Source organism: Eleutherodactylus coqui, chromosome 5 (assembly GCF_035609145.1).
Source record: "Eleutherodactylus coqui strain aEleCoq1 chromosome 5, aEleCoq1.hap1, whole genome shotgun sequence".
Lineage (NCBI taxonomy): Eukaryota > Metazoa > Chordata > Amphibia > Anura > Eleutherodactylidae > Eleutherodactylus > Eleutherodactylus coqui.
In genome coordinates this window covers 174,641,757-174,653,139 of record NC_089841.1, presented here as the reverse complement: position 1 = coordinate 174,653,139, position 11,383 = coordinate 174,641,757, and the positions used below count along the sequence as shown (strand labels likewise).

General features: G+C 42.3%; 1 protein-coding gene across 1 annotated transcript in view; it reads right to left on the bottom strand.

The window, feature by feature from the left end:
* Window positions 1–210: 210 nt before the first annotated feature.
* ARHGEF40 (Rho guanine nucleotide exchange factor 40) overlaps window positions 211–11,383 on the bottom strand; it is a 78,963-nt gene continuing 67,790 nt past the window's right edge. The window contains exons 19-22 of the mRNA XM_066603743.1: window positions 6,188–6,304; window positions 5,936–6,106; window positions 2,319–2,365; window positions 211–2,224 (exon numbers count right to left, since the gene is read on the bottom strand). Of these exons, the coding sequence (XP_066459840.1) occupies window positions 2,183–2,224; window positions 2,319–2,365; window positions 5,936–6,106; window positions 6,188–6,304 (377 nt within the window). The 3' untranslated portion in view covers window positions 211–2,182. The remainder of the gene's footprint in view (window positions 2,225–2,318; window positions 2,366–5,935; window positions 6,107–6,187; window positions 6,305–11,383) is intronic.

The window sequence follows — 11,383 nt, the reverse complement described above, 5'->3', positions numbered from 1 at the left end:
TGACCGCGGAAATCCGTCCACAGGCTCCTGCTCCCGGACGGCGGAGATCCGCCACAGGATACCACAAAGCCCGTGGACAGGCAGCCTAAAGAGAAATTGGAGTATTTTAACTACTATTACGTAAACTAAAACAAAAAAAACATGTCAATGCATAAAAAGTCAAAGCTTCTACAAAATGAGACCCAACACAGCAAAATATGAAGCAGAATATTGACTGACGGACATATACGTTTAATAATAAAAAATGTGCCAAAAGACAAACCACAGACCGTACACAAGGTAGACAAAAAAAAACATCAGAAAATGAACTACACAATGCTAACAGCATACATGTGATAATAATACTTCAGGCCGATAGAACTCAATGACTTTCTATTCTCTGGCACAGTCAGAAATAAACGGACGCTACGGTGAATAAGGACAGTTTAAATTGCATTGTCATCATTTTCAAAAAAAAGTTTACTTGTACCTCTTTATATAAAAGAAAAAAGTGCCGCTATGAATGATTGTATGATTTTGTGGTAAAGGCAGAGGGACAATCGCTACCACTCCTTCCAAAATAAACAAATGGCAGAGACTGCGCCAATCTGATGCAAACAGGCTGTACCATTCTAAAGCATTGTCCGGCAGGGATTGCACCATCGTGTAAGGGATAAAATAGAGCGGGGTTAGGAATGTACCATAATAGCATTAAACAAAGCATGAAGAACAATATCTAGTTACAAATAGGTGTACCATGTCAGGCAGAACCCAGCAGAGATGAATACATTCCAAGCCCCCCTGAAGGACTGCAGCAAAACTAAAGAGCAAAGGCTCTCTCCTGCCTTTTCTCCAAATCTCATTGTTTCCTGTAGAGAGGATACAATCAATACATCTCTTTATAAACGCTTCTGCTGCAGGCTGCCAGGCAGAGTTTATTGATCTCCACATATCAGGTTAGACCCTTTCTATTGAGCTCAGAAAATAACATGTAGGAGGGCGGACAAACGGCAATGTGGATATAGAGACATATATACGTACTACATAGAATACATAGGCTAGCGTTCCCCCTACATTACATATAGGCATGCACATGTGCTATTGCATGTTTAGCAGAAGAAAACGGACATGGTTCATACAAAAGTGCAAGCTCTAACAGGAAGAACATTGATTTTTACCAAAGGCACAATAATGGAGATAAGAAAAAGCGCCATTTTTATTAAATCGCCTTCCACGGAAGCGGAGACAAATCGTATAACTCAGGTCTATGAACCTGTTCCCCATAAAACGTTAACCCAGCATTGATTTCCTGGCTCTAATAACTGCGTACTCCGGTCTGAAACCATTGGAGCCATTACCAGGTCTCAGCTGTATGGCTGCTATAGTCCAGTTTCCTCTATTAATCCAGTTAGGCATATGTATAGCGGTCTATCCGAGGTGAGAGAATAGCACTTGATCTATAATGTCTTCCCTTTAAGAGTAGATTCCTTGGGTTTATATGGCTAGCATACTTCAAACTGGAAATGCAACATGATATGCTTCTATGGCTTTTTCTAGCAAGTACCGTTCACATATAAATCCTGTTAATTAAATATCCTATTGCTGTATTTGTACTACCAAAAATACTAATCCTAAGTATTTGGAGCAGCTACAGATAAGAGAACTGTATTAATAGCCGTGTAGTAAAGCTACCATACCAGGCTATATTTAGAGGGCAGGGACAGTTGTCAGGCTATATTAGGCTCATTAGGAATCATTAGCAATAAGTATTGGTAGTATGGATGGAAAATATATCCATATCTTACAATGAAATAATACTGATATTTACTGTGACTGTAAATCGCCCATACTGGGGTTGTACTTCTTATGGGCCTATTCATTACACCCGGTTTCCCTACTTCTAGAAGACCAGACATATGTATAATGTATCTTTCCCCATCATTTAGCAGACATGAAAGCTACTGATATAGGAGGTCCAAGTTCCAGTGGAATCATAGCTGGGAAATGTAAGGGAGCAGAATGATTCCACCGAGCAGCCTGAGGCCAAGCATCGACTGGTTTGTGATACCCAACGTTTTTTTGGTTTCTTGCGGAAACAAATAACTTGTTAAAGCACCGTCATCTGCTGAGGTTGTTGAAGTGTGCTCTTCAATGTTTATGGCACTGTAAAGGGAGCTGTACGAGCTTACAGAGTAAAATGCCATTACACTGAAGTGGAAGGGAAGGTTGCTTCAATGGGTGAATCCTGAAAAAAAAGGGTAAATAGAGAACCGTAAATTGCAGATATTAACTTTAAACTGAAAATCAATGATAAATATAGGTATGGCATGGAATTTTACCTTGGTCTCTGTAAGAGGTGAGATTGATTTGAGACATACCGGGCCACCTAAATGACACAGAAAAAGAATAACTCAACAGTGTAATACAAGGGGATATTTGTCATTTAGCATATTATTTCATTCTACATACTTAGCTGTATGGTGAGTCCCTGCAGGATTATTCCACCATCACTGTAGAGCATTTGGCCGCTAACTACTTATCTGAGTATGTATATACACTTATTGTCAAAAGAAACCAAGCACTTGGAAGGAATTGTCGGAATCAGATGAAGCTTTCTCTGTGTGATTGTAACATGGATATAAGTGATTACAGTATCTGAGCAAAAGGATCATTTATTGTAGAAAGCTGAACACTTGTAGGGAGGCTCTAGTACCCTGTTGTACCGCCTCTAGGTTTGTATACAAGATGTGATACTGGTGGGCATGGAGGCTCTAGTACCCCGTTGTACTGCCTCTAGCTTGGATACAAGATGTGATATGGGTGGGCATGGAGGCTCTAATACCCTGTTGTACCGCCTCTAGCTTGTATACAAGATGTGATACAGGTGGGAATGGAGGCTTTAGTACCCTGTTGTACTGCACTAGCTTGGATGCAAGATGTGATATGGGTGGGCATGGAGGCTCTAGTACTCTATTGTACCGCCTCTAGCTTGTATACAAGATGTGATACAGGTGGGAATGGAGGCTTTAGTACCCTGTTGTACCACCTCTAGCTTGGATGCAAGATGTGATACGGGTGGGCATGGATGCTCTAGTACCCTTTGTACCACCTCTAGCTTAAATGCAAGATGTGATACTGGCGGGCATGGAGGCTTTAGTATCTTGTTGTACCCCCTCTACTTTGGATGCAAGATGTGATACTGGCGGGCATGGAGGCTCTAGTACCCTGTTGTACCGCCTCTAGCTTGTATACAAGATGTGATACAGGTGGGAATGGAGGCTTTAGTACCCTGTTGTACCACCTCTAGCTTGGATGCAAGATGTGATATGGGTGGGCATGGAGGCTCTAGTACCCTATTGTACCGCCTCTAGCTTGTATACAAGATGTGATACAGGTGGGAATGGAGGCTTTAGTACCCTGTTGTACCACCTCTAGCTTGGATGCAAGATGTGATACGGGTGGGCATGGATGCTCTAGTACCCTTTGTACCACCTCTAGCTTGGATGCAAGATGTGATACTGGCGGGCATGGAGGCTTTAGTATCCTGTTGTACCCCCTCTACTTTGGATGCAAGATGTGATACTGGCGGGCATGGAGGCTCTAGTACCCTGTTGTACACCCTCTAGCTTGGATGTAAGATGTGATACCAGTGGGCATGGAGGTTCTAGTACCCTTTTGTACCACCTCTAGCTTGGATGCAAGATGTGATACGGGTGGGCATGGATGCTCTAGTACCCTTTGTACCACCTCTAGCTTGGATGCAAGATGTGATACTGGCGGGCATGGAGGCTTTAGTACCCTGTTGTACCCCCTCTAGCTTGGATGTAAGATGTGATACCAGTGGGCATGGAGGTTCTAGTACCCTTTTGTACCACCTCTAGCTTGGATAGAAGATGTGATACGGGTGGGCATGGAGGCTCTAGTACCCTATTGTACCGCCCCTAGCTTGGATACAAGATGTGATACAGACAGGCATGGAGGCTCTAAAATCTGCTGTACTGCCTTTAGCTTGGATGCAAGATGTGATAGGAGGGGCATGGGGACTCTAGTACCCTGTTGTACCGCCTCTAACTTGGATGCAAGGTGTGATACGGGTGGACATGGAGGCATACAGGTTCAATATGGTATCCTGCAGTATATTGTTCCATATGCTCCATATATTGGTCATATGGTCAGCGTGGAGACTCTAGTACCCTGTTGTACCACTTCTAGCTTGGATACAAGATGTGATGCAGTTGGGCATGGAGGCTCTAGTACCCTGTTAAGCCGCCTCTAGCTTAATTACAATATGCGATACGGGCGGGCATGGAGGCTCTAGTACCCTGTTGTACCGCCTCTAGCTTGGATACAAGATGTGATACAGTTGGGCATGGAGGCTCTAATACCCCGTTGTACCACCTCTAGCTTACATACAGTATGTGATACGGGGGGAATGGAGGCATACAGACTCTGTATGGTATCCTGTGGCATATTGCTCCACATTTGCTGTAACTGAGCCTCTAGATCAGGGGTCCCCAACACCAGTTCTCAGGGACCACCAACAGGTCATGTTTTCAGGATATCCTATAGTAAGAACACCTGTGGCAATGTCTGAGGCACCGACAATAATTACATCACCTGTGTAACACTGGGGAAATCCTGAAAACATGACCTGTTGGCAGTCCCTGAGGACTGGAGTTGGGGAACACTGCTCTAGATCATCTCAAAGTGTAGGCTGTCGAAGTTGGCATCCCAGATGGTCCCATACATGTTCTACTGGCGATAAATCTGGCGACCGGGCAAGCTGTGAAGTATGGCAATGTTGTGGAGTACTGTAACACCCTTGTGTTTGTGCGGAAAAAACCTTTTGGAAGTCCTGCCATGAGAGGAACACATGTGGCTACAGGATGTCCTGAACATATCATTGAGCTGTCATTGTTACTCGTACCACTACTAGGGGTGACCAACTGTCATATGTGAATGCCCTGCAGACGATCACACTCGCAATGGGGTAAGTGTGCCACTCTGCAGCAAAGGCAGGATTGAGGTGTTCGCCCTTAGGTCTCCAGACACGAGCGCAGCCAAAAGTAAACCTATAGTCGTTGCTGCAGTACATGTAATGGGTGTCATGAGACCAAATATTTTTCAGCGAAGCACCTGTAAATGGTTCTGAAAGACACAAGGATCTGTAACAGTGGTGCCACCTGTCTCTGGATGGCGGACAATAATACAGTTGGAGCTGCTCGTGCTTGTTGGAAAATAAGGCCATCAACTCTACCGGTGGTCTGTCAAAGTCATTTTGAGTTTCCGAACAGTCTGGCCAGAATTGCCGAGGTGGCGAACATTTCGTTGATACAACCATCCAGCTTCTTGCACTCCAATAATGCCCCCTCCCCCCCAACTATTAACTGTGTGAAATATCTATGACTGCATTGTAGAGGCGTTTGATGGTCAACAAGCTCTACACAAGCTGAAAAAGAGGTCCACTACGCACAAGGAGCCTCTGAGAGCCTTTATAGGCAAAGGGTGGAACCACTTTTAGCTCCTCAAGTGGCAAGGCCGATCATCTAATCATCCCACAACTCTAATCATTTGCATATCTCGCCGTTTTGCAGCAAATAGACAACGCCTATAACATGCAGACATTATTCTTTAGGTGCAGACATTGATGGCCTATCCCCAACCTGGTTAATTTCTTGAGGTTTAGGTTTCACATTTCAGGAAAAAAAATGTATTACCTGATGACCGATAAGTTCAATTTCTAAATAATAAATACCATTACGTTAGTTGATACATATAAAACATAGGCTTAAAAACAGTATAAAAATTAAACCAGCATCAAGGACATAAAACATGTGCAACACAGTATACAAAGCCTGGTGACCAAGATCTGTCTATCAATGATTTGCATACATATAGCTCCCAACACACATTCACATATATACCCACACAGGTACAGCACACCTATCCTATTTACCTGTGAATGTTTCACCTATCTCTTCACTGATTTTTTCCGGGAGAGAGACCCCTCCTGGGGATCGCAACCTGCGAGGGCTTGGTCCTGATGTGGGAGCAAGGCTGAGAGATGATGGAGGAGAGGAACTCTGTTCACAAGAAGAGAAAGGCACAGAAGCACGGGTACGAGAACCTAAAAGAAGAGGACTTGTTAGAGGCCGTTACACTTGGCATCCTCTGTAGCCCTTGTTTCTGCTGTCTTTTCTAGGCTCACCTCTTGCTGTCAGAAGAGCACTCACTGTTCTTTCACTTATTGCATTGAAGCCAGCCTTAATGTCCAGAAAAGAGCGATGGCTTGAGCCAATGGTGGATGTGTCCTGAACGCGATGCTCTGGATGGAAAATAAATGGTTACAGCAAATACTTTTCACGCAAGAATTCCAATACCCTACTGGCTTTTCCATGCACATCAACCTTAAACAACACACGGCTAAACCATATAAAATGTCTGATAACTAAATGTAAAATATAAGAGCGGTTCGTGGTTTCCATCAACTAATCTGTAATTACGGATGGACTCATATGGGGGCTCCCATGCACGAAATAAAAGGAATGTCTGGTACTTGGCTATGGTAATAATTCATGACGCTGCTTGTTTGTCCCTTTTTCATAGCTTACATCTTACCCACTGCTTAAAATTACAGGACTGAATACTGAGACTACTCTCCTCCTATGTTCTCTGTGACCATATTGAGCTTTGTCACTGGAGCATAGTGTGGTTTGTGGAGCCCAGTGACCATTCAGATCAATAGCCACATCCTATCCAACTTAAGCAGTAGTTATGTGAGGACTTTGACAATGCTTTAATATACCTACCCACCATCCCTATAACATAGCTGCAGGCATCACATTTTTTCTGGATTATCAATTTTTTCGCATGTTTAATCCCTTAATGATGCGGCCCTTTTCTTTTTCTATTTTCGTTTTTTCCTCACCCCTCTTAAAAAAATCGTAACTCCTTTAATTATCCATCAACGTCGCTGTATGAGGGCTTGTTCTGTATGGGTTGAGTTGTATTTTTCAATGGTACTATTTAATGTACCATATAATGTACTGAAAAACTTTAAAAAAAAATGTAAGTGGAGTAAAATGAAAAAAAAAAAGACATTCCGCCATCTTCCAGTGCGTCTTGTTTCTACGGCGCACAAACTGCAACAAAAATTACATGATAACTTTATTCTATGGATCAGTACGATTGCTACGATACCAAACTTTTTTTTTGCTGTAGTACTTGTATTTTTTTTTTTTAGAGACATTTAATTTTCTGAAATTATTTTCTGCCGCCATCTTCTGCGCGCAATAACTTTTTAATTTTTCCGTTGACATAGTTATGTGTGGGCTCAATTTGTAAGGTACGTCCTGTAGTTTCCGTTGGTACCATTTTGGAAGACATCTGACTTTTTGACCGCTTTTTATTGCATTTGTTCTTGGAAACCAGGTGTCCAAAAAAGTACATTTCTGGCGTTCTTTATTTTTTTTCGGATGACGTTCACTGTGCGGGGTAAATAATGCATTACTTTGATGGATCAGACTTTTATGGACACAATATACCAAATATTGCAGCTGTTGCCACTGGGTGTCGGCTGTAGTAAACAGCCTGGACCCGCGATGTATGAAAAGAGATAGCCACGCAATCTCTCTTTATATATATCCCGACCCCGCAGGACGTAACTGTAGCGGAAAAGGGTTAAAGGGCCATTCCGGCTAAAACAATTTTTTAAATTCCTGTCCCCCTCACCTGATTGTCTGTCATACTCTGGAGGTCTGCTCTGTGTATTGCAGCTACTTTCATGCAGTGCAGCCTCCTGTCTGATACTTACCTGGTACCATCATGATGGTGAGATTTTTTTACTTTTAGTTTCACAACTATCCCATGATGCATCAGCACAACATGGTTAACTGAGGCTATACCATTTTTGCCTGCTGAGAGGACAGTTTAATTCTCATTACCTTCTACATTCACGAAACACAATCAACAAAACGCGTTGAACCGAAAGAACCATAACCAAAGAACCAAAAGATCTGTTCTATAGACTAAAGGAATAGTCATAGTAATCTCAACAGACATAGATTTTGATACCTAGTGATTCAGGCACCTAAACTCACTTCTGGAAGCTATTTGATCTTCTAGTGTCTGTACGGTTAGCGAGAGCCCACCAACAAATCTAGAAATCGTTGATAAATCCAGAATTGGGTATTCTCCACAAGCTTTAAACACTACAAACAGAATTATAGGTAGTTACATCTAGATCCCTTCTTTATCACTGGGTACCATAGTTGGCCCTTGGAACTTGAGTGCCTATAAAAAAATCTGTTGAACTAGTTCAAAAGTGTAAAACAGTGTGCGACCTAAGAGCAACTTATCCATCACGTAGATACAATACTGTTTGCATGTAGTAGGGGGTAGGATTTATTCCCCTACCCCTTTAGGAGTGAGGTCCCTCCGCAGCAATTGGTATTCACTTTAAATGCTAAACCCTGGGTGGCTAGTAATGAATAACTGCCACCGAAGTGTCAAGCCACATATAGATTTTTTTCTCACCCCCTTGGGTGCAGTCCATTGGTCTATGGGTACGACTATGTAGTAAACATAGAATTGTGATGACAGACTTAGATGAAATAAAATCTGTCTTTGTAAGTCCAGAATTGAGCTTTATTAGTTCTTGTCTGTACTTTGAGAATAAGGTGGTGGGTTATTCAATTATTAGGAGTATTTCATTTGTAGACCGAGATATACTTTGAACTCTATTTATTATTAAAAGTTATGTTTTAGGAATCAGGCCAGATTTTTGCTGCTATACCAGAAGCAAATATTACCATGATACAGTAATTATTATCTACATGCTGTTACTCAAAGACCCATGTTACCGCTATACAATAATACTGTCAGGCCAGGAGCACTACTAATCAATAGTGACTGACTAACATTACCCAACTGTTACTGAAGAATAACCACTACAGGAAGACCAATATTAGCACTATACAAAGCCCAAATAATATCTCCACACCATGACCCCTACATACTGACTGAATATTGCTTCCGCAGTGTTATTCTATAAAAACACTGTACAATGACTAATACAACCACCATACAGAGATGATATAGTGCTAGATACCAGCACTGAAGGGAATTCAACGCGGTTATATCCAGTGATTACAGATTACGTCCATTCTGACTGGAGTCGTTCACTTTTCCCGTCTTTTCTATCCAGCCCAGAACACCATGATGATATCTTCCAGCCAGGACTTGTATCTATGAGTTTGTGACACATACAACTTTGGCTCCTCACTTTTTCAGTACCCGAAAAACCTTTACTAAGCTACACAAACTCTTCCCCTTGCTGCCACACTCAATTCTGTGCCTGTTACTGCCCTATCTGCCCCAGACGGTAATAATGCTCCCTGTGTGCCTTTTTGAAGATAATATTTCCTCCTTTGATTGTCTCCTTAGAAAATAATACTACCCTTTTAAGAGTCTCCTTATATATACACTAATAATATTATCCCCCTTGAGAGCCCCTTCAAATAATAAAAATTCCCCCCTAAAGACCCACCTTATATAATAATAATGATGTCCTCCATATAAAATAATGCCCACCCCAGAGCCACACCCCTCCCCCTCATATAATAATAATGCCCCCTGGAGACCACTATATAATAATAATGTCCTCCATATAGAATAATGCCCCCCTGTAGAGTCTCTGTATTTAATAGTGTCTGCCAAATGGAACAATGCCTCCCTGTAGATCCCTGTTATATAACAAGGGTGTCCTCCATATGCTATAATCCCCCCCTAAAGAGTTCTTTACATAATAATAGTGTCCTTCATACACAATAATGCCCCCCTGTAGAGCTCCCTTACCATAATAATAGTGTCTAACATATAGAACAATGTTCCCCTGGAGGCCACCCCTCTCTAATAATGCCCTGTTGAGTGTCTCTGAGAAAAAAACAAACATGATACTCACCTAGCCTTGATCACCCAGTGTCTCCTTTCCAAGGGTCAGTTGCCCACCCGGTACAAGTCACAGTGTAGTGACATCATCGCACTGCCTGCGCCAGGACATTGATAGTACAGAAAAGGAGGCGCTGGGTGATCAGGGGAGTAGAAGGTTTGTTTTTTATACACATGTGTGGCTCCGATGGTTGTCGGGCAGGTTGCCTCTACCACTGTTACCACCTATATGTGCGCGCAACTGACGCTGATACAGATGATAGCGGTGCTCACCGAAAGGATTCGGGGCACTAAACTATGGGTCCGGGGCATATGACCCGAATCTTTAGTGCTAGCAAAGTGCCTGCTATTTACTATTCACCAGACTTGTTTCATATAATTACTATCTACTGTATTTAAAGAGGAAATCCAGAGAAACTGATTGTACAATATACAGGAGGAGCACAAAAACACTCCATCTCCAACAGATCTAGAATGAAATCAATGACTGTTTTTATGCTTGGTCTGTATAGAGGTTACATGTGGATGGACGCATGAGGCGATCCCATTGGGTAAAGTGGTTATTCCACCAAAAGCATTTATCACCTATCCACATGTGTTGATAGCCGATTGCTGGGACCCCCAGGAATCAAAAGAATCCCAACTCTTGTCCCCATAGTGAATGAAGCAAAGGTGTGCAAAAAGTGGTGCTGCCACAGTAAGAGGTGATTTTAAATTGGAGCAAGTCCTTGATGTGTCTCACAGAATAAGAAAGAGCAGGGCAGGGTATTGCAGCTTCGGTTGCTAGTCATGGGGCTAAATCAGCTGGTGATGAAGGAGGCATGCCACGTTCTCCAAAGCAGCTCAACAGTCCAACAGGGTCAGGTATAAAGCGCGTGCAATGGAAATGGGGCCTGGAGGAAAGTCCCTGATTTTACCATTAGCCCATAGGTATTGGTACAAAGACGGAGGTTACGAATCCTATATGAGATCTTAACTTCATTTATTGCTTTGTCTATATGGAATATAAAAACGTAGATAAATATATTGTAGCCAGAATTACTGCAGTAAACATCTAGTGAAATATTAGGCAAATCTAAAATTAATTTATGGACTTTTATTTCAATCTGATGTTCCTCTAACTTTAAAGAGCGGGTCACACATGCTGCTGATATGGGGCAGCAGCCCGCCCGTGGCAGCTTTACATGGTTGGCAATAGGATTCAGGCACCAATCACGGAGACTGTCAAAATGGCCATCAGCACATCACCATACCCTTCGCTTTTGAAGACTTGCTTCGTAGGGACAATGTAGAAAAGTTGCAAAATAAATGCACTATCCACCAGTAGAGGGCGGTGTAACAGCGTGTTTCCAAAAGCTCAAAAGAGAAGTAAAGAGATTACACATAAGCTGCCATTACAGATGTTTGTAAATGATTTTATGGATATTCACGGCAATATTATTATTTATTTTGAAGT